We start from the raw sequence: 26,939 nt of genomic DNA on the forward strand, positions 1-26,939 counted from the left end.
TAACGCGAAAAAAAAGAAACGAACTAGAAAACACGACAGCGAAAGTCGAATAAATTGTATTGCGAGTCTCGGAAAAATATTTTTCTCGCGCCACGGGATGGTTCTTCGATCGCATCGTCAGTTTAATTTGGTCGGTTGTCGTGTGCTCACAGTACGTTATCTTGTCGCCGTATGCGAAGCTTCCCGGAGGCAAATTAATTACTTATGCGGCTTAAAAGGAAAATAGATATAAGAGCTACTTAATAAATTATTTGGCACAAACATTTGACCAACATACGATAGTTTTTCGTTCTTGTGCTTCTGCCGATGTCTGTGCAGATTATGTCACTTCATAAATCACAGGTTTTGGAAGCGGGCTCACCTTAGTGAACTCCAGTTTTAGTTCATACCCCACCATCGCTTGCCTCAGTATGCCGCAATGTAAAATCGCTGCTTCTGTGATTTGCTTTTCTGCTGTCAAGACCCGTTCTGTGTGTAAATCATCCGCTGTTCAATTGATGAAGCCAGCCTTGAACAAGACAGATAGCGATGTGACACATCGATGAATAAACTTCCACTCCATAGTGTAGGTCCCCTGACGGATGAGTCATTGCGCTTTTATAAGTTACAATATAAAGGTTACAATGCTCATCCCGGTGCTTTAGCTTTTAACTTGGCACGCTACTGTCGATGTAACCTTTATGAGAGAGGGAAATAAAGAAAACACAAAGATAAAATTGCTGTAACAGCCACGTAACTTATAAATTATAAGTTACATGTCTTTTTATGCTGTCGTAAACGTTACCGTGATTAGAGTGTATGTTTCATTAGCATGGCATATACCAGATTATACACGCATGCATGTATGACAATTTCGCGATATATAGCAAACTAGATGTCACGACATGAATGACTTCATAAGCCTCAATCACAAACAAGACGATGTATGCAGCTCTTTGCTGGCTGCTTCGCATTACATCGATTCCCACACTGCCTGATATCTGCCAAATTTTTATTTATCTCACTCTCTATCTGTCCTCTTTCCGACCCCTAATTCCCCACCCCTGTGCAGGGTAGCAAACCGGTTGTTACTACCAGGTTAACCTCCCTGCCTGTTGCTATTCATCTATTTCTGTCTCTCTCTGTCCGCATTTAAAATGAAATGAGAAACACATTTCTAGCCAAATAATCTTTTTTATTATTACCTTAACTTGAATGTTTTGTATAGAAAAAAAACGTTACGAACCGTTACGGAACATTTTTTTTTTTTTCGTTCCGGAACAGAAATAGAACGGAACTTTTTGCGGTGGAACGAAACTAAAACCGAAACGAAAAACATTTCGTTCCGACACCCTGCTTTCTGCATTCGTGCATCTTTCTCAACCCTCCTCTCGCCGTATTGCGTGAAGAGCACCCACTACGTGTACTAGGCGAGACACCAATGCCATATATTGAGGAAGGGACAATGAAGCTAATTCCACACACCGTACCCGAGCGACTGTAATGTGACGGCATTATCAAAATGGGTCTCGTCAACGCCTTCAATTATATTGCCTTGAAGGTGGGCACACTTAATATACCACATTAGAAACCCTGGCGATGGCACGTCGTAGTGCTTTCATGATTGACCCATCAAGTCCCAATCTTTAATGCCCCGATTTTATTAATCATTCAATCAATTTATTTCCTTTCAATAGGAGGAGTACAGGACTAAAAGCTCGAGAGCTTGACGAGGTCCCGACCCCGTTACAAGTTGGCAATGCAGCAGGATGGCGCACAATCATGAATGCAAAATACAGAATACACTTAAGTTTAACATGGCGTCAAGTAATACAAAAATCACTATACAAATCACTGAAAATAGAGAGAATAGTTCATATGTATAGTCATGAAGTGGCATGAACATGAAAAGCAACAATAATAGGAATGGCGAAAATTCCGAGATATGTATTATTCCGAAAATCAATACGATGGGCGAAGCGTTTAATGTGACAGTTTTGATTAGACGAAGGATCAAAATCTTTGTGCTTTAAGAAGTTTAGTAGGGAAGGCAGCCTGTAGGACAATGATTGTTCATCATAAACAGTTCTAGGGTTCATTCTAGATTCATTTTGTTCTAGATTCTAGATTCTAGATTCAGTTCTAGATTCATTTTGATGAATCTTTCTTGGTTCCATTACACCAGCCTAAAGAAGCAGCCGAATTCACTTGACGATACACTCGATGACGCAACAAACGCAATGGAGATAGCACGAGACTGAAGCTTCGCATTAGATATAATAATTGCTTGAGTGTGGCATCTCATAACTACGCCTTGGCTGCTCTTGAAGTTTTTGCAACAGCTACGAAATTATTTGGACTAGCTTGGCTTTTAAACTTCAGCTCGTGACCAAATCCTTATTCTTCCTCTCTTTCAACCAAGGCTGGGCAGTATCGCGATACAAGAGCACCGCGATAGTATCTCAGAGATACTTTTGAGTATCTGTATTTCTGTATCGAGATACATTTGAAAAATATATTTGTGTCTCAGTAGTGAAATACCTTTAAGATGTATCGATTGTATCGCAATACTACGCAGGAAGCTGGTATCTAGTTACATTTTTTTTGTCTGTTTGTCGGAAATGAGTGAGGCATGTTTCCAAAGAATGAATGAAGGGGCTTTTTCACTTTTTTTGTGCGAAGACGAGCAAAGGCGCGCCGCCGGTCGGTGACATAGGAGGGGCGGCGATGGTTTCCACTGAACAATAGAAGGCCCATGTGGTATCTTATGTGGTAAAGTGCGCGACGCCGCTGCCTGCAGAATCGCGACGGCATTGTTGTCGGCCTGTGCCGGCAAAAGTCGCTGTCTCTCAAAGCCGGTGCAGCACGCGTAGTTATTTTCGGGCGGCAAGACTACTTCGTGACCACCCGCGCGGATACCGCCTTGAAGCAGAGGCTTTGCAACGTTTTCCGTGCGCTCAGTTCTCAAAGCGGCGGCACTTCCAAAAGTAGTTTCCGTAGTCGCGACGGAACTGGGCGGAAGTGACAAGAAGATGGCCATTTTTGTCGCGCTTCCATCCCTCCCTCCAGTGTGTCAGGGTGCATTCCTAATTGATTTACGAGCGTGAAACGCTCTTTTGTGGTACTAGGCTCCCCCATCGCCGGAGCAGACTTCGCCTGTTGCGGCTTGCTGAAATGGTGGTGTGAGCTTTATTGAAGAGTGACCCTCCCGGCCCAGGCGACGAGTGCTTGCTGTAGTCTCTGATCTGGCATTCTGAGCAGCTGTGCCTGTTTGCACGTCTGTTTAGAGAGCTGGCAGGAGCGACCTGGGAGAGCTTAAACCCTCTAACCCCCCCCCCCCCCCACACACACACACAAAAGAAAGACAAAAAGCCGTGATTTTGAGAAGCCAATGTTTCAAATCTGCAGTTTTTACATATGGGCACCCTTGCGTGTAGGTAATTATGGCCAGCCTACATGAACAGAGACATTTTCAGCCGTTTGGCCCGTTCGGCGCCAGGCCAGATGGCTGAGGATGCCGAAAATGAGGACCTACTTGTCTTCTGAATAGTCTGAACAGATCCCCGCGAGGGCGGGAGTGTTTCGGTGCCTATAGGTGACCCGAGAAGAGATATCGCCATGCTGCAGGACTGTCCGGCTGTGAAGGCGCTATTTCTCACTACAACACGAATTTGTGCTCGTCTGTAGCAGTAGAGAGACATTTATTTTTCGCGATTCTTGTGTTGAGGCCAAACCGACGCTGTCTAGAAGACAGCCTATTTGAAAGCCTCCTGTTGCTTCTGTGCAGCCTTCTCAGCGAAACAGATATTATGTACAAAATAAATGTATACTTTTTCTCAATTTACTGGTGTTCGTCGGTGATTAGGGTGATTTTATTGTACTACACCATTTTTAGCATAGTTCATTTAGTTGTTACCAAGTATGCATTTCAGTGTCCAATGGTTGTTACTCGTGCTATGATACGGTGTACTTTTTTTTTCAATTGAAACCTATAAATATTTCAATATTACCAATTATGTACTTTGTAACACTCAATCCCCCCCCCCCCCTCTGTAATATCTTAATGACGCTGAGAATACTGTGATAAACAAATAAACTACAACATTCAATGCGCTGCAACTTTATTTACATTGTGCTGCACTTAATAATTGTCTTCGCGGTGTATGAGCATCGCCAAAATTCACAAAAAAGTATTGCAGTATCTGTATTGCTGTATTTGTATTCCGGGATACTTTTTTCGTCTTTTCTGTGAAATATCCCGTTACGTCAAAAGTAAATATATCTCAGTATCTGTATTTTGGGCTTCCAGTCCATGTATTTCGATACCTGTATTTCGGAATACTTTTCCGGGTATCTCTGCCCAGCCCTGCTTTCAACTGCGTTCTCTACAGGAAGGTGAAAATCTTCAAAATGCATAAGAGACTTCTTAATTCGGTGGTTGCACGGCATCTCCCGAATGTGGTCCTAGCACTAACCGAAGGGCACTCGAAGGATTGTCAACTGATACCTCTACTAGGTGTCCTACTGCATAATTGCGCCTCCACTCAATAAAATCGCCGATCGATCAAACTTTAAGTCATCGCACTGAAAACGTGATGGTGGTTCCGAAGGTGCGGCGTCATATTTTATCAGCTTTAAATAATAGGCACGGTTCCAGCTCCGTTCCGTTCAAGGCAGAACACGAATGCACCCTTTGCTTAAAACTATACTACCCAATTAGAATGCAGACGCAATTAAAATTTCCCTTTGTTTCAGCGTTTCCCATAGCCTACGTATCCTATAGGGACAGAAAATAGCACCAGTGATAAATTACACGTGTCTATCCACACCTTTCGGTGTATCTCTCTCATAACGTCTCCTCGATAGCGTCGGCATTATCTGCATCTGGCAGGAAAGACCAACACACATTTAACCACCTCCGTGACTAGAATAATGTGTCATCTAAACCATTCGCACCGGCTGAGACCCAGTTTTAAATATCCACGTTTACGACGCCATTTCCTCCACCTCTCGTTAACTATTGGTCAATCCCCTGGTATTCTAATCCGATAACGGTCAAAACAGAATGCGGACAATGAAACACCCCATGTGAGGATTCATCTCAATGCCGACTAGAGCTATATTATTAGGACATTCTAGTAGGACATTACGGACATTTTTATTTACATTATCATGGCGTTAATTATTTTTTTCTATTTTATGTGCAACGCATCATTTATGTTTTGATGTTACTGTGAGAATGGCGTGTGTGTGTGTGTGTGTGTGTGTGTGTGTGTGTGTGTGTGTGTGTGTGTGTGTGTGTGTGTGTGTGTGTGTGTGTGTGTGTGTGTGTGTGTGTGTGTGTGTGTGTGTGTGTATGTGTGTGCGTTTGTGTGTGTATTTGTGTGTGTATGTGTGGTTTCTTCGTTTTTTTCCCATGTCCTGGATTTACAGTGAGATGCCAGTTATTAATTGCCGTGTTCTGTTGTTCCTTCTGCTACTGGGAGATTTGTGCGATGTATGCTCGATCCTTTCAAGATCTTACAAGTAGCCGGCGCCTTATCTGTGCGCCAACGTCTCCCCACATCGTATCAATAAAAAAAAACGCCACCACCAAATAAGCACATGAGTCTTTTCTTTCGTCATTGTAGCCCCTGATACAACACAAATCGTTTACATGTCTCTTCGATGTCATTCCCCTGCTTATTAGCTATTTTATACTTTAATTCTACCGAGACATATTTTACATGACAGTAATTAGGGCTGTTGATATGTGTTTCTAAGAGAAAACGATTTCTTGTTTATAAAACACCGACACAGGATCAAAACTGGCTCAACAGACGTGGTGATAATCAGCGATTTCCAACTAATAAAAAAGTACCTTCCTAGAAAGGAGCTCATGAACCGGCCACAGAACTGGTTCTTCAAAGAAGGAGAATACGGCGGTAAGCGCTTGCTGTAGATCTTCATATAACAGTGTTTACGACTTTTTTTAGCCCCATGTTTTGTTATTCGCGTAAACGTATGTCTAGCAAGCCAATGTTATGTTGAATTGTTATTAATGTTAACTGTCTGTGACATAATAAATTTTTTAAGCACATTTGCGAATAGCTTCAGAGTCTCGCAAACATAGGTGACTAAAGTTTGATCGCAAGTATTGCTACCGGTCGCTTAGCATTCACGTGGTTTGAGACGCGTATTGCACATTTACACGTGATATTAGAAAAGCATACGTGCTATAAATTAGCAGCTAAGCGATGCGCTTACTTAACTGATTTGGTCAAGCAAACAATCAATTGGATTTACGAGCTAAGCGATGCAAAACTACATTCGTCACTGCATCTAAACTCTCTCCTACGGCCATCCGCAGCGATGATCTAGTGGTTATGGTGCTCGACTGCTGATCCGGAGGTCGCGGGTTCGAATTCCGGCCGCGGCGACCACATCTCGATGGAGGCGAAATGCTAGAGGCCCGTGTATTTAGATTTAGGTGCACGTTAAAGAACACCCAGTAGTCTAAATTTCCGGAGCCCTCCACTACGGCGTCCCTCATAATCATGTGGTTTTGGAAGTAAAACCCCAAAATTTATTGTTATCACTGCTTTGGAATTCTTTTTAAGTGAAATTCTTTTTAAGCCCACTAAGCGAAAAGACCGGCGTCTGTCCCCACCTAAACCTCTGTGGCTGCGACTGCACGTCAGTCACGTGCGCGCTTCAATGTAGCAGTGCGAGGAAAAGCGAACTCTTGCTGACGCACCGGGGTGGGGGTCATCGCCGCCGCACCCCGTCACACTGTCTCTGACTGTCGCAACCTTGTGTTATCCGCGCGTTCCAGGTCCGCGCAAGCTGCCGCTGGAGTACAAGCTCCGACCTCAGTAATCGTAACTAAAAATAATTGATGCTTAAGAAAGTGAACAAATTCGAAAGAAAAAAGAAATTCAGGAGCCCTTCCCGTACCGAAAAAATGGAGACAAGCGAAGCTTCGCGTGTGCGTGCCTGGCGTACTATTCTTCTTTCTTTCTTTCTTTCTTTCTTTCTTTCTTTCTTCTTTCTTTCTTTCTTCTTTCTTTCTTTCTTCTTTCTTTCGCATTGCGTGATGTTCCCTCCTAACTGTTTCCTTCCCCGATGCTGGGAATGGGGCGTTCTTTCGCATGCGTAGCAGCGCAACATTTCAGTTGCTACAGGCAACAACGACATCCATGAGTTCATATCCAGACAACAATGAAATACGGCAACGTGAAATGACAAGACACCTCGATAAAAGATCAGGCTGCCACATCAGAAAGGCTGATGGCTACGATCGAGAGAGCATCAGTTATTGGAAAACGGCGCACACAAATACGTACGCATGTGACCGGCGCATCTTCGAGAGCCGTATTTCTGTACGCTCGCAGGCGATCGGTTTTTCGCGTGCAACGCCGTCGCCGCGGCCACCGAAGTCTGTAACTCATGGCAAGCTTTGCATGAAAACGTTGGTGGTAGCGAATTTCGAACCTACGATCCAGCGCCCACTGTGCTTCAGTATGTCTCCGAAATAGAAAAACTTAAAATAAACCGGAGTCCGTTCCACCGAATACCGGGCTTAAAACCTACCATACCGGAAGGTGCCTTGTATATCAGCCATGCTTTTTGACATCATGCTATTCGGACCGAAATTATGTCGTTGGCGCTTTCATCACACCGGGCTAGGCGATGGTGCTTTCGGTCTAAGCAGCATGACGTAATGAAGCAGAGCGCACAAGCCAGCTATCTAGGAAGCTTAGAACGGCAGAATCTTGAACAATAGTTGGTAGGCGTTCACCATGAAAGATGATACACATCCTGTGTTAGTGTCAGCGCGCCTATGCCCTCTTTCATGATGATGATAATAGCTGCTGGGGTTTCACGTGCCAAAAACACGACATGAGTATGAGGCACGCCGAAACGGGGGACTCCAGATTATTCGCGACCACCTCGATTTTCTTAACGTGCACCTAAATTTAACACCTAAGTACACGGGTGCCGTTTGCGTATCGTCTACGTCAAAATGCGGGCGCCGCTGCCGGGAATCGAATACACGCCCTCGAGCTTAGCATCCTTCATGATGAATCTTGAATGCGTTGCACGCGTTCCGTATCGCCCTCTTACACACTCATTGGGATACTGCAGCGTGCGCCAGTCGTCCTTAGTGGCCGCTTCTCGGTCTCTCGTTGCACACCACAATTGGTGGCATGCGGTGTAAGCACCACAGGCTGCTGACTGGCAGTTTGCTGCTGTTTGCTGCCAGGCTGCTGTTTGCTGACTCGGGTAGCACGACGCTTGTTGGCCACAGCGTTCAATTGGACATGATGCTTTCGCATTCACAACTCATATGAAGTGCATAGGTGTTCACGGATTTTTTCTACAGCGAAGCTGACTTAGTGTGCTTTGTGCCGTCGAAGTAGTAGTAGTAGTAGTAGTAGTAGTAGTAGGAGTAGTTAGAGCACTGCACGGGCTCGGGCCTACCCTAAAACCCGGGCCCAGCCCGGCCCACGGGCCGGGCTGGGCCGGGTAAAGTAGCTTTCACTGCGGGCCCGGGTCGGGCTCGGGCCTGAAGCTCCGGGCTTAGGGCTGGGCTCGGGTTTGTGGTGGCGGGCTCGGGTCGGGCCGGGCTTGGACTTTGTTCGGTTCTCAAATGGACACTATAGTGAAGCACTGAATCGTTTTAGACTGATAAAGTGTACTCTAAGAACTGGAATGTCATTAGTTTCCCCATTATAACTTTATTATCAGACGAGAAAGTGAAGGTCGAAATTCCATCTTTTTAAATTTCGCGCCGAAACTCCGAGCATGACGTCACAGATTTCAAACTGTATTTGTCGTATTTGGGGCATATTGGCTCTACAAAATTTCCTGACACTCGGTATGTTAAGTGTATGGCCCCCTCAGAGGCCAATGTACCTTCATTTTTAGTGATTAGGAACTACGTAGGCCTCATTAGGCGCCGTCGGAATCTGAGATGTCACGGCGTCTGCTGCGCGAATTTCAAGGGGGCGTCGCCAACCGCATTTATCTTTTTACGCGTTTTCTCACTTACCAAGAGTCTTGTCCCGGCGAGCGTGGTGATTTAGAAATTGCAAAATAGTAATTTACTGATAATAGAAAAATTGTTTTTCTTTCTAGTGCCCCTTCAAGTTTGTTCCGCATATATACGTTGTGCATACATATATGTTTCACATTTTCTCTCGAAAAAATGCTTTTTTTTATGTGGGGCAAGCTATTTGGAGAAATTTTATTAGGGACAAGTACTGAACTTGTTTCGCTCCTTGCATATGGGGCTACTTGATTTAGCTTAAACGGGTGAGCTAAAAGTAGATTTACCAGGCGCTTATATAATTAACATGTCGTTATTCTGTGTTTTATTTGCATTCGTTATCATTTTATATCCAAAATGCTAATGCGCGGAGGTGTTAGGTCGTATCAAATGTCAGATAACGTTGCCATTTAAAAGAAGAGCTTTCCGATATCTCACATATGGGTCGTTTCTGAAGGGTATTTGGCGGCAGGATTCCAACAACATATCGATACCTATCTTGAACATGACTAAAATCGACGAAGATTTTGAAATATGGAGTTTTGTTTCACGGTTAGGTATCAACACATGGTAGCCGCGGGGGATGCCTCACGACAGCAAAGCTTTAGACCTGTCATGCCTGTGTCGCTTACACGGGTACTGACACCTTTTTTCGAAGGCGAGTTTACTCTGCCATACAAATCTCCTGTGTGCAGAGACGGCTCTGAGCAAGTGTGAAAGTCAGCAAATGCTGATAAGATATTTTATTTTGATATTGAAGTCAATTTTTCCATGGCGCACCTACTGACATCGACAATAGTTTGACGTCAGGCTACGGTACAAATTCTGGTGACTTCACGCAGCAGTCTGGCTAGTTGTGATGACGTTAGGTACCAAAACTTCCAAGATGGCCGCTTGGGCGTCATCAAAACTTCCAAAATGGCCGCTTGTGCGTCACCAATGGAGCCTCGGTGCGGAGCGGCCGTGGAAACGTCACTATATATTGTGCGAGCACGTGACGAGAAGCTCCTATCGTGCTGTGACGTCAGGGTACAGTAGGCACCGAAACTAGCTTTCGAAAACATAATGTAATTAATTTTTCAGAGCGCACTCGCGCTCAGCACTACCTTTTCTAGGCTCTTGAGGACTTGACCTTTCAATTGACGCAAAAAAAATGGACAACTGAAAATGTTCGTGTCAGTACCCCTTTAAAAACATACTTATCAAGAAAATAAAAAAACTGACCAAGACAGTCATGTGCGGGCCGCGGGCCTCTAGGGAGAGGCCCACGGGCTGCGTATTTGGGTCCCCTGCGCTATACAGGTATAGTGTGAGAGCTACATGATACTGCTGCAACACCGTTGGAATGTGCAGGAATAGCATAGGTTCAAACAGCATAAGGCGTCAGGCAAAACATATTTGCTTGACGAAATATCACGCTTGAAAAAAAGGCAATTACGAATTCCGTGCCGGGTGATGTCCTTTACCTCGAAATATATGCATCCAATCAGTAAGCGCCGAGAAGCTTATTTAAGCCTTTATTACCAAACTGTAACGAACACCGAAAATAGATCGAAATCACTTCGTCCACCTCCTGCCAATTCTGACCGCGTATTCCAGTGATCAGCTTCTACCAGTACGACATCGTTAGGAAGGCATAGAGCATTATAACAAAAAAAGAGCGGGGCGCAAGCCGTGCATAACATACACTGCTGAAAACTGCCAGGAGAAGCCTTCAAAGAGGAATTTTATAGGCGATACTGAACAGTGCCGCGACGTTCGGGAACGATAGAAATGAAGGGATAAGCTGCACAGCTACGTTCATTCTGCAGAGGTCCACAAATACACCCTAAATTTGCTCCTGTTGTGGAAGTTAAGAGCAACGACTGCCGACACCTTCACAATTCGCAAGGCAGATGTGTATCCCTGCGGCAAGCGCATGCAGTGCGAGAAATTTTATCGGGTCAGGATATGTGATGCAACGGTGCATGGCGTGCTTAAAGCCGGAATCTCTAGATAATTTGATTTTTTGCACAATAACACGTGAAGAAATAAACTATAAAATATGCAAAAAAAAGACTTATGGACTGTATACAGTAGCAGTGGTGTGATATATGAAAAGAATTCTACCACAAATACTTTTTTCGTCCTTTCAGCTGCCTATACGTATTTCTAAAAGTACACGTGGTGCACACCGTTCGTTATAATTTTATCTAGGTTAGTGTATTTACAACGAGGTAATAAACTTGGCTTTCTTCCTCTATCTTTCTGTGGCAAGGTGCTACAATGCTGAAGACAGGTGTTACATATCCAGAAGCCGGGTGCACGATTGCATTTAACGTTGGAGCATGTTTTACGTTTCAATAAAGAGTTCAATAAAAACATATTGAAGAGAGCGTTCTGTTCTCTGTCTCCTCTGTTTTTATTGCACTTGCTGTCGAAACTGAACTCATGCTACAAATCACTTTCCTTGCTGTAATATATGCTGCAAAACGCTCTTGATGATCCCCATTCATTTGCAAAAAAAAGAAAAACAGTTATAGTATACCACTGCCGAGCAAACATTCATTGTACCCAGTATGTCCACTCAGCTGTTTCCACCGTCAGCCCCTTTTACACGAAATTATCGTAGGTTAAAGTAGAATTGTTAACCAAACATTCGCCATCAAAGCGTAGATGTTTGCTACTTAACACTTTGCTGTAGATTCTATGTTCTGGCAACACCACCTATGTTAATGGATCGGGCCTCTGTCGGGCCTCATCTGCCGTCGGGCAGGGCCGGGCCGGGTAGGCGAAATTTTTCTCGGGTTCGGGCCGGGCCCGGGTCGCGCATTGAATTACCGGGCCGGGCTCGGGCGGGTAAACTAGAACGAGTTCCGGGCACGGGCCGGGCACGGGCCGGGTACGGGCCGAAAATCACGGCCCGTGCAGTGCTCTAGTAGTAGTAGTAGTAGTAATAGTAGTAGTAGTAGTAGTAGTAGTAGTAGTAGTAGTAGTAGTAGTAGTAGTAGTAGTAGTAGTAGTAGTAGTAGTAGTAGGGGTCATGCAGATTCACTCTTGTCAGTGACCAGAGTGAATAAATAAATTAAACGAAATGATGATGATAATGATGCTCGAAATGATGATGATGTGCCTTAATATTTTTTTTTTTTACGTTTCCAAGCCACACGTATTTCTTTGTTTGTTTGAAAGCTTCAAATAGTCGACCCTTCGGTGGTTGGTTAGACCAGAACAACCACTAATGTTGCTATAAGACGAAAACCGCAAGAAACGTTCAATATTCACTGGACATGTGCTATAGTATGTTTAGCTTACACAGTTAACGGGAGATGCAAACACCAGTGCCTACGCAACCAAGCGACCATATTGCGTGCCTTCCTACCTAGATTTATCTTATCAAGATTCCCTAGGAGAATCTTCTTTTTTTCTTTGCCAATTCAAGACGCGTATATCAAGACGAAGAAATGGGTATGGGCAGAGCATGTAGCGCGAAGGCAAGATAACCGCTGGTCATTAAGAGTAATAGAGTGAATTCCAAGAGAAGTAAAGGGCGTGCGGCGGAGGACAAGCTTTATTGGCGAAAGATGAGTGAGGCCTTTGCCCTGCAGTACTATAATGATGAGGAGGAGGAGGATTACATAAGTTTACGCTGCCGAAAGAGACATCCGTAAACGTATCTCATTTTCCTAAAAATTTCGAGCTTAAATCTTGTTGGAACTTGCCACATGAAGTGTCATTCAGAGCTTTACTCTAAAGCTTTGAGTGTATAGAACAAGATTTTCTTGAAGCGAGCTTAACTTTTATGTCATTGCTCACTACAGGTTTGGCTACGTTCAATGGCGACGAGTGGGACGAGAATCGAAAATTCTGCATGCAAGTTTTGAGGGACCTTGGTTACGGCAAGACATCTATGGAGGAACACATCAAGGTAATGCGTCTGTTTCCCGCCTATGCTTTGTGGGGATGCTATCCCCCCCTGTAAAGTAATTTTCACCGCATGGCACGCGCGTCTGGCGGATTAGTCGTAGTTAGCGTGGTTATAGTAACTACTTGATGTGGGCTAGTTGGTTCATACTTAGGACAAATAAAGTAACAGCGCGAATGAAACAAGGACGACAAAGGAACGAAGACCACGGGACAAGCGCTGACTGCCAACTGAATGTTTATTTCAAGAAAAACCAGCCTTTTATACATTCTCAGAATGAACATGCGCACAACAAACACTAACTAATCACGCTCTCAATCTTTCTTTCAAGAAGTTTATTTCTCTCTCCGAGAGTAGAAGAGAGGGCGAACTGATACACTTATCACCTTCGTTATGGATCCAAAAGGCCTCTAAAATTTCCCTTTCCTTCTTAGATTTCCCATTTCCTATAAATTTCGTTTTTTCAAACATGGGAACACATGCGCACTTCTTACAATGGTCAACTAAATGACTGCCATATCCATTTTTTACATTATTGCAGTGCTGACGCGCGCGATCGTTGAAACATTGTCCAGTCTGACCTATATAAACTTTTCCACAACTCATGGGAATCAGATAAACCACATCACTCGTGCATTCACTGAAGCGGGTTCTGTGTTTAGTGGAGCATGCGGGAGGCTTGTTTCTTGGTTTCATGCGTGCACATATCGAGGACAGCTTGCAAGGCGCACTGAAAAGCAAGTTAACATTGTGCCTATTTGATACTTTCTTAAGATTGTGTGACAACTTGTGCAAGTATGGAACTACGTGCACTGGTCTCTTGTCTTGCCCTTTTTCTTTTTTGCGTGGTTCTGTTTTCGCTCTCTGCAGGATTGTTTCGCACACGGACGTGATGACCGAATGGGGAAAGCCTGCGTCTCGTAACCGTCCTAGCTGAATCCTCAGGCTACGCTCGCATTCGTGCTCACATGACTTATTTAATGCCGCCTTAATACAGGTCGTGGCTATGCCCCTCTTAATCAATTTGGTCTGTGCGCTGTCATAAGGCATCAATGTTTTCTTTGATCTAGGCTGATAGGCCCAGCATACATGGTTACACGATGAAAAACACAGGTTGATGTCAAGGAATTGAATTCGGTTACTGATCGGCAATTCGTGCGTGAACTTGAGTCCTCCCGATGACTTGATGAAAATGTCTAATATGTTATCGACTTGGTGACGTATATGAGAGCAATCGCTGTTCTTCATAACAATTAAGTAATCGTCTACGTACCTGAACACTTGTGTTACAGGCGTGTCTACTAACTTATCTGCGATAACATTGTCAAGAGATGATAAAAATATGTCGCATAAAATAGGAGCTATGGCTGAACCTATGCAGATTCCGGTTCGCTGAATGTAAAAATGGCTGTCAAACTCAATGGCCGTTGAATGAAGATAAAATTCTAAAAGCGTTAAAAAGTTGTTGCTGCTAAGACCCACAGAATTCTGAAAATTCACTTCGCCAAACTCTTCCATTTTTTCACGCACAGCTGACATAAGACCGACATGCGGCACAGAATAATACAAGTCCTCGATATCTATTGAGAATGCAGTTTGATCAGTTCCTTGAGCTTCGTTAATAGCCAAAATAACTTATTCAGAGCTTCTTACCAGGAAAGGGTCCTTTATCGGCAGCTTTTTGAGATGAGTCTGCAGAAACTTCCCTAGATGGCACTGCCAAGACGTCTTCTCGGAGACAATTACCCTAAGAGGGTAATCCGGCTTGTGGGTCTTGCATGTGAAGAAAACTTCCAGGAACTCTGCGTCGGCGGTGTTGACGAGCTGCCTCAACGAGTTCAGGTCCATGTTCTTGAGTAGCTTCAGGGCGGCTTTCTTTTGTTTCTTCGGTTCGAAAGAAACTTCCTTGAAATTCTTGGAAACGGCGTTCCTAGATTTTTCTTTCATTAATGTTTCGGGCAAAACGACGAATCCGCCTTCTTTGTCTGCCTGTATCACTTGCAGTGCGTCGTTCTTTAGGCAAGTAACAGCGCTCCTCAGGGGCGCTGTTCCTGAGCTCTTTCTGGGGGCATGCTTGAGAACACAGTCCACTGCCTCGCCGATAACTCGCTCGCGGTCTTGGTCGTCCGCTCTGTCTCCTATGCTCCTGCCCATGGCAAGAACCTGCGGAGCAGTCAATCGGGGCTCAAAACTGTACTTTGGGCCTTTTTCCAGGATCTTCTTGACATGGTCTGGAATTTCCGCATCCCCAAGCGTGGTTACCACGTTTGTGGTGGTGGTCTTGGCTGGCGGCTTCGGTAAAAAGAGCCTGGTGCGTTGCCATAGAAACTCGGTGGACTGCCCTGCTAGTCTTCTGTAGGCGCACAGCGTTTGGTCCTTTCGGCATGGGTCCTTTCCTTCTTCTACAAGTACTTTCAGCCAGTCATTGTAGAGTCGAATCTGGCGCCATTTTTCAGACTTCAAAACCTTGCATATCCTTCTTGCGTGTCCCCAAGAAGGTTCCACGAAACCAAAAAGGGCGTTGATCTCAGGTGGAACGATAGTTCCATACTTGCACAAGTTGTCACACAATCTTAAGAAAGTATCAAATAGGCACAATGTTAACTTGCTTTTCAGTGCGCCTTGCAAGCTGTCCTCGATATGTGCACGCATGAAACCAAGAAACAAGCCTCCCGCATGCTCCACTAAACACAGAACCCGCTTCAGTGAATGCACGAGTGATGTGGTTTATCTGATTCCCATGAGTTGTGGAAAAGTTTATATAGGTCAGACTGGACAATGTTTCAACGATCGCGCGCGTCAGCACTGCAATAATGTAAAAAATGGATATGGCAGTCATTTAGTTGACCATTGTAAGAAGTGCGCATGTGTTCCCATGTTTGAAAAAACGAAATTTATAGGAAATGGGAAATCTAAGAAGGAAAGGGAAATTTTAGAGGCCTTTTGGATCCATAACGAAGGTGATAAGTGTATCAGTTCGCCCTCTCTTCTACTCTCGGAGAGAGAAATAAACTTCTTGAAAGAAAGATTGAGAGTGTGATTAGTTAGTGTTTGTTGTGCGCATGTTCATTCTGAGAATGTATAAAAGGCTGGTTTTTCTTGAAATAAACATTCAGTTGGCAGTCAGCGCTTGTCCCGTGGTCTTCGTTCCTTTGTCGTCCTTGTTTCATTCGCGCTGTTACTTTATTTGTTCTTAGCGTGGTTAGTTTCACCGTCGAGCGAAAGATGGCTCTGTGGGCGCGTGGTGGCGCCACCCTGTCGGCGAGGATAGGCGGGAGCACAGGGAACAGCAGCGAGTCTCTTTGAGGTTTGGCAGCGGCCATGGACGGTCGCCTGCCGCGCGCGAGCCCGCGGGGACGTATCCGCGGCTCGGTCCCACGGGCTCCTCGTGGATAGCCGGCGACGCCTCATTCGCGGTACATTGTATGTGTTATGTTGTTCTGTGTGCGTTACGTTGTCTGCGTGATGTAATGGCATCATGTATCTGGTTATTTAGCGTGTTACTAGTTATGTATTAGATTCGGCTGGCGAGCTCGCCGTTGTAAAAGCGTTCAATAAACGTAGACGTGCTCGTTTGCACGACGGCGTCTACTGTGTCCGTTTGTTTCATGAGCGCGGCTTATTTAGAGACCCCCAACTTTCCGCCTAGAAAAAGCTCAGGACTGAAAACGTGACGGCCGTTTCTCCACTCTTCCCTGCTTTCTGATTAAACTCCTCTGTAGTTGTCAGATGGAACTCCCCTGTAGTTAGATTGTGCCGTGACGAAGTCCGCTAGTAGAAACGTTGGCTCTGAAGAACATGCTGGGAACTCGCGTGTCGTAAATGAAAATTCTAGATCTGGCGCACTGCACACGAACTCACGCAACCATGGCTGTACTATATGAGTTCCTTTATGCGCGTGTTCAGCGAGTATTGTTTCACAGTCAGTAACTGCGACGACCACAATATTGCTTTTATAGACTGCAGTGCGGCTCGTGCGTCGGAGAATATCACCCAAGAGTCGGGTCTCAGATCTTTGATATATGCAAGCGCAAGATCAACTAGTCCTGGACACCAGGCGCCTGGGCAATAATGCTCATGAGCTACACCACGACGTAGTACTGCCGTGGCTACCAGCTCATTGCGGCATAAAAGGGAATCTTCGTGCTGACTCCTCTGCCAGACCTGCACATGAGACGGCATCTGAGAAAATCGACATTCCTTTTAACACGAAACTGTTTTACGCTGGGGTCCACCAAGATTTTCATCAGGAAATTTACACCTAAGTACACGGGTGTAGTTTGCGTATCGTCTACGTCAAATGGCATGCGTCTGCGTCAAATGCATCCGCCGCTGCCGAGAATCGTCAGCTGACGTATTTCCGTCGCGGAAATACGTCAGCAAAATGAACGCCATCAAATGACAAAGAGAAAACTATAAAGAAAAAGTTCCGCTGACAGGAGTCGAACCCATGACCTCTTGGTCCGCGACAATGGCTGGCGGGCGTTTAGCCCACTGAGCTACCGCCAAACCTATAACGGAGGGTGCATGAACGCGCCTTTTATCTTTCGCACTTTCCTTTCACAGTGCTTTTGGATGGATGGATGGATGGATGGATGCTATGAGCATCCCCTTTATAACGGGAAGGTGACATGTGTGCTACCAGGCTCGAAAAAAAAATGCGCCGTTGCTGCGGCCGTCCCATTCGGCACGTTTCCAATAGAAATGTTTTAGATGCAAAGCAGCTTATGGCAGAGTTCAATCCTGTGTGCGCCTTACCACCCTTACTGAGCATGCGCTTCCTCCTCCCCCTCCTCTCCTACGCTCTCCTCCCTCTCTCGCACCTCATTCTCTCCTGCGCAACGCCGCTATGAGCAGCAGAGCATGCGCGTACCCTTCCCCTCTCTCTCCTCTCCTACGCTCCCCCCCCCCACTCTCGCGCGCCTGTCGACCGCGTTCCCCGCTCGCCCTGTGAGCATTATTGGCCAGGCTAGAGGGAAGACACGACGCGCGTAGCGTTCCTCTTCGCCTTCCACGACGCTTTGAATGGATGGATGCAGCTTACGGCGCGGGACTTCGCCCCAGCTTAAAGGGCCCCTCACCAGGTTTGACAATTTTGAGCTAACGAGCGCAATGCATACACTGGGCGTTCACGATCACGTCTGCCAAAATTTGCAACGCTACGAGCCGCGGAAATGGGTCAAATTTCAAGGTGAACGCTGCTTGCCCTTCCTCTCGCGTGCGCGCGCTTTAGAGAATGACGGGATGACGTACATGAGAAAATGGCCCTGCGTAGATGGTAGTGCTGTGACGTCGCTCCTCTACGTAGACGACTGTGCTCTGACGTCGCCAACAGTAGCACGTGACACTGCGATAATTGTTTGACATTTTGACCGCACAAAAAAGACGAGGACAGAGGGAGGTACGACGACACGGGCGGTAAACTTTCAACTCATTTTGTCGTCGTACCTCCCTCTGTCCTCGTCTTTTTTGTGCGGTCAAAATGTCAAACAGTAAGCACCAACTAGGCCAAACGCAAGTTCTCCTACTGCGATAATTATTTGACACGACATGTGTAGTTTGTGTAATTTGTTGCTTGAATAGAATAATAAAACTTGAGAGAAATAATGACACACACAAAGGGAACGTGTGCGTCCTTTTCATTTTTTTTTCGTGAATTGCAGCGAGATGCGGGGCTAATGTGCCTCCCTTTCCCATGCGTTCGTGTCCCTGCGGTTAGCGCATCGAGCAGACGCCAGCCGAAACGAAAGTAATGTTCTGGTGCGTTCGAGCACTCATTATGCTCGTTTATTCTACCGCGTCCAAGTAAACGTTAATGCGGCACTGGCTCACGATACCGCCATTCTCATGCCCGTACAAGTGTCTCAACTTTCATGCCCGTCCCGCAGAAATAGGCAGTACACCACAGAGAACGCCGACAAAACGCCCATCGCCGCTACATAAAAAAAAGGTAGCGGCCGTGCAACGCCGCTCGCGTGCTCGGGCTGGCTCGGGCACGTCATTCGCACGTGACCGTACATGCGCATGACGTGTTCATGCGTATGTGTCAAGTGAAGAGGGCAGGGAAGGAATTTGGCTTGCGAAGGCTACACGGGGCGAGTGGCAAGGGTTTGAAACTCGCCTCCTCGCGTCATGGTTTCGCGCCGCTACAAATTATTCGTTTTCTCAGCTCGTAATGAACTGGTTTGAAAAATTCTTGCGGCATACGGCTCTTCATTCGGCACACAACAACTTCCAGCGTCTAACTAAAATTTACTATGTGGCCTGGTAAGGGGCCCTTTAAGAACCTGGCGAGCCAGCTCCTAAAAAAATTACACCATCTCCCGCTCAAGCGGACCATCTCCCCGCTGCTTCGCATCCACACATGGTTCCCTTTAGTGGGAGATGGTGTAATTTTTTTGTTCGCTTAACACACCGCGAGATGGTAGCTTTAGCTCAAGCCTCGCTCATAGCATCCATCCATATAAAAAAATTACACCATTTCCCGCTAAAGGGGACCATGAGGCGATGCGAAGCCGGAGCACTTGCACGATCGCGTTCCGTTGGCGTTCTTTGGGCATGCTACCGACCTCGCGTCGTGGAACGCGAAGAGGAACGCTACGTGCGTCTTGTCTTCCCTTAGCGTGGCCGTTAATTCTCACAGGGCGAGCGAGGAACGCAGTTGGCAGGCGTGCGAGAGGGGGGCAGCGTAGGAGAGGAGAGAGAGGGGGAGGGGACGCGCATGCGCTGGTGCTCATCGCGGCGTTGCGCAGGAGAGAATTTCAGCATGTCTAGCCCGCGCGTTTCAGAGGAACAGCGGAAAGGGGGAGGGGAGAGGGGAAGTGGAGAGGGGAAGGGAGAGGGGAGGGGAGAGGGGGAAAGGGGAGAGGGGATGGAAGAGGGGGAAAGGGGAGAGGGGGAGGGGAGATGGGATGTGGAGAGGGGGGGAGAGGGGATGCGCATGCGCAGTAAGGGCGGTCACGCCGCACACCACCACCACCACCACCACCACCACCGGATTGAACTCCGCTATAAGATACTTCGCATCTAAAACTACACCATCTCCCGCTAAAGGGGACCATGAGGCGACGCGAAGCCGGAGCACTTGCACGATCGCGTTCCGTTGGCGTTCGTTGGGCATGCTACCAACCTCGCGTCGTGGAACGCGAAGACGGACGCTACGCGCGTCGTATCTTCCGTCTAGCCTGGCCGTTAATTCTCACAGGGCGAGCGGGGAACGCGGTCGACAGGCGAGCGAGAGGGGGGCAGCGTAGGAGAGCAGAGAGAAGGGGAGGGGACGCGCATGCGCTCGAGCTCATCGCGGCGTTGCGCAGGAGAGAATTTCGGCATGTCTAGCCCGCGTTTCAGAGGAAGAGTGGAAATGGGGAGGGGAGAGGGGCATGGGAGAGGGGGAAGGGAGAGGGAAAGTGGGGAGGGGAAGGGGAGAGGGTGAGTGGAGAGGAGGTGTGTCGAGAGGGTATGCGCATGCGCAGTAAGGGTGGTCACGCCGCACACCACCACCACCACCACCGCCGGATTGAGCTCGACCTTAAGATACTTCGCATCTAAAAAATAGCTCTCCGACATGCTCTCCGACGCTCGCCTGGCTGTCACACCGCGTTCCCTGCTCACCCCGTGATGATTATGGTGCATTCAGACGACGGACCGAATCCGGATTTGTCGTGAACGCGGACGGCAAATTCGCGGATAATCCGCCTTCAGGCGCATCCACACAACGGACGGTGTCCTAGGAGAGAACAGCCGGATTACTTTCGACGGCAGACTCTGCGCTCACCTGCGCCCGCTGGCAGCAGATTGGTTTGAGAGTATTCAACAACAAGGAAGCCGACAGAATGCGGATCTCGCCGAGCTTGGTCGAGTACTGTCGAGGACTGCAATTTATTTCGGTGAAAACGGTGTTGTTGGCGGAATGGCTGAATGAAAAGAAGAATCTGCTTTACAGGGAGCTGCTGGATACTGACCTCGCTGCTGTCACGCGTGGGGTCCCGCATATATACGAAGGGAGGATACAGTGATGCGCCGATATCGGCAGCTTTTTTTTTTCTTTTGTGGATAAGAGGTACCGAGAGTGCACATTGCACTGCTGCACATTGTTTCCTTCTCTCTGTTCGCATCTTGACCTTGTAATCAGTGTTCAAACATGGGCCGTGTTCTGAGACAACCGCTTTCGGCAACAGCGCCACTTTGCCTGCCGAAGAATCCTGCGTGTGCAATGCGTGTGCAATTAAATCGACAACTTAACCACTACTCTCCAACCTGCCAATCAGCGCGCATTAAAAGCGATAGATGTCTCAAAGGTGATCGCCTTAGCATACGGCCTCAGAAATAAACTGAACTACGTGCCAACAGAGCTGAAATCAACTGCGAGGACAGCCGTAGAGCTCGAGCAGAAGAAAAGTGTACTGGTTGCCAGCCTGTTTGTCAGCTAAAGCTGCGGTGTTCCGCCGCCAGAATCCCGATGTGAAAAACAGGTTGGGGTCATCCCTCCGCGAGCCACGCAGACGAGGGGAATCGCTGATGTGAGGTCACGTGACGCGCCGTCCGTCCTGCCACATCCGGATTCGGTCCGTCGTCTGAATGCACCATTAACTGTCATGCTAGAGGGAAGACACGACGCGCGTAGCGTTTCTCTTCGCGTTCCACGACGCTTTGGAGGAGTGCATATCGAGTATCAATGTTTATTATGTGCTTGTTGATGCCATATTTCCTCAGGATTCACCCCCCCCCCCCCCCATATGCGGTGTCCACGTATATTTTAAGAACTTCAGCTACCGCAAGGGTTAAATGATGATCATGGCCGTTAGTCGTCGGTACGGAGATCTGCCACTAGGCGTCAGCGTGAGTGCGTACACATTAGAGTCCAGTCACTCTAGTACACATCAGGCGGTGCTACATCTGCCAAACAACAGTAGACATCATACAAATTCTGATATACCAATGCACTAAAGCAATCAACTACTTCTGTGACGACACGTTTCACTTTCGTGTTATACCGATTCCTATGCAGAGGGATCAACCACCTTTTCCAAGGAAAGATGCAGCGACTTTGGTATTTGCGTTCGCGCGCAATCTGTAGCGAACAATGTGGTGCGAGGCAAATAACCAGTACAGACCGCTGCACAGGATAGACCCGACGAGTAGCTTTGATATGCCACAGGGACTAAACAGGCAAGATGAAACGTGCATTCACCGGCTGAGACTCGACGTTGTCTATACGAAATACTTCAAGCACAAGATCAGGCAGTCGGACTCACCCACGTGCACCACATGTAATACTCGAGAAGACTAAAAGCACGTACTCTGCGACTCTTCCCGTTACGACGCCGAACGACAGATTCTGAAGGCAGAACTTCATTTGCAACGCGGCTCGAGCTTGGAACTCCGGCACCTTCTCGGCCCGTGGCAAGACAACGGTTGTTCGATGCGTAACACAAAAGCGCTGTTGGTGTTCTTGAGGAACAACTGGACCTAACCAAACTTTGTGACTGACACTTTTGTGTATATATGTGCGTATGTGACTGTACACACCGTTTGTGTGTATATGTGATTCATTGTTTATACCATAGTCGTCACCCGACACCCGGAGTAGCAAGCCAGGCGACAAACCAGGCTAACCTCTCCGGAGAGAGAGAGAGAGAGAGAGAAAGAGCAGACGAAGGCAGGGAGGTTAACCAGAAGTTTGTATCCGGTATGCTACCCTGCACTGGGGTTGGGGAATAGGCGGAATTTTCATTAAAGATTATTATCTCTATCACAATAGTGCAAGATCCTAATGCCAATGATAATCGGAATCATCACACACAGCTAGAGTGATATTCACAGAATTACGAGGTCAGGAAACGTCGCGATTGGTTTGTCGGTAACGTCATTAAGAGTTGGAAGTGGACGTGTTGTCAAGCTGAAGTCGGCACAACCACCGATGTGCGCTTATTTATCAAGAGAAATGTCAAACTCCAAATCTTTGTGTTGTGCCAAATTATGTGGCATGGAGCGTTCAGCACGAAATTGTCGAAGGGGAATTAAGGTATGATCCTGTTCAATCGCGCTCACGCCTGCCTCGATAAAGCAGCCTCTATCTGGTGAAAGCTCTTCCTTCGTGTAGCAACTGTGGCGTCTCTATCAGAACTTGAATCCTTCGACTCTTAAGAAATCAGATAACAATAACAGATGAGCTAAGTTAAACGTCAGAGAACCAGGTACCGGGTACGTAGACAGTAAATGTCACCTAGCAGCATAAAACATTTCGTTCCGTTCAGTTTGTTCGGCGACAAAAGTAAACAAACCAGTGTTTGCATTTCACTTTTTTTTTTCATTTTCGTTTCATTTATTTACCCTGAAGGCCCAGTATCGGGCATCACTATGGGGATAACTATCAATGATTTTGTTACAACAGCAATAAACGTAAAAAGGAAGAGAGAAATAGGCACATTAATACATAAATAAAGGACACCATAATTTCACAATTACAAAGAAAGAGTGCAATTGATGGTAGTAAAATGGAATTATTATACAATGTAATCAAACAAGGTCGACCTTCAGAACTATTAGAGTGGATACAACAAAGAACGTGACCAAATTAAAAAGTAGCGATGAATCACACTTATGAGACAAAAACTCAACCAGATGTTAATAGATCAGCTAATATGTCAGGTCAGCTGGCCAGGTACAAACGTTCAGGCACGTTAGTAGAGCCGTCTGAAAGGAAGCTAATTCCTTAATATTGGCAATGGATTGCACAAGGGCGTTCCACTAATTAATTGATAAATCAACAGGTGAGTGTAGATGTATTTTTTTTTAGTTGGAGAAAATAATGGGCAAACCTTGTGTTCATTGTCAGTACGGGCGGAGATATGTGGTGTTGGATGAGTTAATCTGCGTGGAAATGGGCTGTTACTAAAATAAATACTCTGAAGAAACGTTCATCCTCTCTTCTAAAAGCAAACCTTCTGCTCCACGCTCGTGACACTTCCGTTTGCAGGACGAGTGCAACAGTTTCACAGAGAAAATACGCAGGACGAATGGCGCCCCCGTCTTGATCGACAAACACCTGCTCACAAGCATCTCTAGCAACATCGCATCGCTCGTGTACGGCATCCGGCACGGTCACGACGACCCTCACAGACTCTACATGGATAATACGTTGCTGGAAGTGTTCGAGGCGATAGGAAGCGGCAGCATGCTCGAGTTCCTGCCCCTGTTTATGCGCAAGCTTCTCAGGAAGCTACCGTCCACACGCCGAAGCGCCATGGCATCCAGAGTCAAGGATTTAATCCAGTACATACAGTAAGCCCCTTTTTTTTTTCATCGGCCATCCGACAGTGTTAACAAGTTCCATAATAAGTATCTTGTAAAATGTGTTTTTAGGCGAATATCCTATATGCCTCATCAAACGAAGAATCAGGCGTGATCGCGAAACGCTATTTAAAAAACTTGGCGAAGCTTGCACTAAGGCGCGCAAGGCTTGAAACAGTGAAACTGGACGATTCCGAAGACTAATCTGGTTGCTTGAAGGTTGTTTCTAGGCCTTAGCTAGGTGATGCAGGTTCTAGGTTGCTTCTAGGTTGTTGTTAGCTTTATTAGCTAGGTGATGTAAGGTTGTTTTTACGTTGATTCTCAGCGCAGAGATGTTTGACTTAAGCCCCAGACTGTCACAGACGCGACACGGATATCCTAACTGCAGAGACAGAACCTCGCGCTGAAACCAGGCGTTCGCACCTCTCATATATCTACGGGCACGTCGTCGTTGGCGTAGGCCTTCCATCGCTTCGGGGTCTTCTCGCAGCCGTCGTTGCCTCTCCCGTTCCCTAGTATTATCTTGTTGTACGGACTCGGGGTATTCAGCTCGCCGCCGTCGCTTCGCAGCCATTTGTTGGGCTAACTGCTGCCTTCTTCATTTTTAGTGCGCCAGTGGTGAGTATAGTGGGATTTACCCAATTTATGTGACACATACCCGTTTATTATGATGATAGTTTTCTGTATCGACTCACAAAGAACGATTTGCTAAACCGCTTCGATGTTAAAGAAGATACCACGAGAACTATCAAGTACGAGCTGCATGTTCACATCGTCTTTGCGGCGTTCGCGTGACTAAAAGAACAAAGAAAGTGGGCGTTGGCGATACTCCACCTACTGACAGCTATGACGTATAACGCGGAAAAGGCGCTCAATGGAAGGGTCTAGTGGACTGTGTCTGTCTCGCGTCGCTCTTACTCACCCGCTCCTTTCGCTATGTTATCAATAAAATCAATATTTAGCGCGTAATTTCGTGTAAATATCTCGAAATTCAGCTAACCAATAACCTTTCTTGGCACAAGCACTTTAAATACATCACAAACAATGCGAACAGATTCCTCGGCTACATACGCAGAATTTTTTATAATTCCACGGGCGGAGCCACCGACTTAGCCTGGTGGCTTTGTCCTCGGGTCGTATACTTTCTCTGGTCCATTATAAAGTTCTTGCCATGTCATGCCATGCCATGCCCCATGCCATTCAATATTGCTACTCTATAAAACACTAATTAGATCCAAGCTACAGTATTCATCATCTGTTTGGACCCCGGTAAAAAAACATGAACAGATACCATTCAGTCAGTTGAAAACCAGTCAGCACGTATTATTAGCTCAAATTATTTCCGCACAGCTAGCACTTCACTAATGAAATCATACCTTGGACTAATTAATTAGCGGCGTCGAAGCCCCCACCGGGTGAAGAGATGGAGCCTCTTCGCTTCCACCCCTGATCCCGAACCCTTTGGTCTTTTTCAATAAAGTTCCTCGCTCGCTCGCTCTGTCTTTTTCGAAAAATTATTTACCAAAATAACTCACTTAAACAGGAACTCACTTCAGAACCTTCGTACATATCGTCACATCTTTACCATCAGTATTAAGTTTTCATTCCTTTCAGCCGCACTAATGTTTTTTCAGACTCCTTTCTGCCAATGACCAGTGCGGAATGGAACCGCCTTCCCCCGTTCATCACCTGCATTGATGCTAAAGACTAAACTAACGAACTACATTTTTAACCTCTAATAACTAATAATTGTTCGAACATGTAGTCTCGTTAATTGTTCAAATTTAAGGTCCTATTTTTCTGTTAGTTTTTCTGTTAATAGTGCCCGCATTTCTGTTAATAGTGCCCGCCCCACTCTGAAACGCGTAATGTAAATTAATAATTTTTAATTATTAATTAATTAAAGGCTCGATAAGCGTGAAATCACACGCAACGAGACAAACGGCTCGTCATATTCTGACATGACGTTTCATATTTTAGTATTTAGCCATTAAGGCTTTCACCCTGTCTTGGCGATAGCGTAAGAGAGTCGGAATTTTGTTGTCAGTCCGGCTTGAATAGCTTTCACGTTTGAAACTTAATGAACTTGATAAGTTATCTTTCAAACTAAGTAGTTTTTCAGTACCACGGCTGCCTGTTTCGCTGCCAACGTGTCGCGATGCTTGCAAAAATACAAAAACTACGAAATGAACTCAGTGCGTTACGGAAAGTATTGGAAGCTCAAAGCGGTTGGGTGAAGAAAAAACGCCAGGCCTGCGTGGAAAGCGCAGCACAGTCACAGTGAAAGCTGGAAGAGCGGCATCTCTAGAGCTCGTTATAAGCTCTCTTGAGGCTACTAATACAAGTACATTAGCAACGTACCCACTACGGCACAAATCATAATTTTTGTGAAGTTGGGAAGCACCCACCATGATATTATTCGTCATTCTGCGGAGAAGCGAGGTACCATCTGTAAGGCATTACGTGCACTTTGTTGATGCGACGGTTGATGACGATGAATAATTATGGCTGGTCCAATTGTAATGGGTTGGAAGCTTTGAACGACCCACTAGTCACATAATTCGCATCGTGTGACGCGCGGTCGTTATTTTACTCTCCCACCACGCTATACAACATACGTTAACGTGACAAAGAAAGAGAGAGACAGGGACAGAACATTACTGAGACCCCGAGGAAAGAGATCATGGAAGCCTTAAGGGCTTCCTTGGCAACTAACAGAAATCCACTTGCGGG

At 46.3% G+C, this 26,939-nt stretch overlaps 1 protein-coding gene across 1 annotated transcript in view; it reads left to right on the forward strand.

Annotated features, from left to right (window-relative positions):
- The window catches only part of LOC119382954 (cytochrome P450 2A4-like), a 55,650-nt gene that overhangs the window by 12,790 nt on the left and 15,921 nt on the right, over positions 1-26,939 (forward strand). The window contains exons 2-4 of the mRNA XM_037650890.2: positions 5,779-5,903; positions 12,811-12,917; positions 23,893-24,197. Coding sequence (XP_037506818.1) covers positions 5,779-5,903; positions 12,811-12,917; positions 23,893-24,197 — 537 coding nt within the window. The remainder of the gene's footprint in view (positions 1-5,778; positions 5,904-12,810; positions 12,918-23,892; positions 24,198-26,939) is intronic.

This window comes from Rhipicephalus sanguineus, chromosome 2 (assembly GCF_013339695.2).
Source record: "Rhipicephalus sanguineus isolate Rsan-2018 chromosome 2, BIME_Rsan_1.4, whole genome shotgun sequence".
Lineage (NCBI taxonomy): Eukaryota > Metazoa > Arthropoda > Arachnida > Ixodida > Ixodidae > Rhipicephalus > Rhipicephalus sanguineus.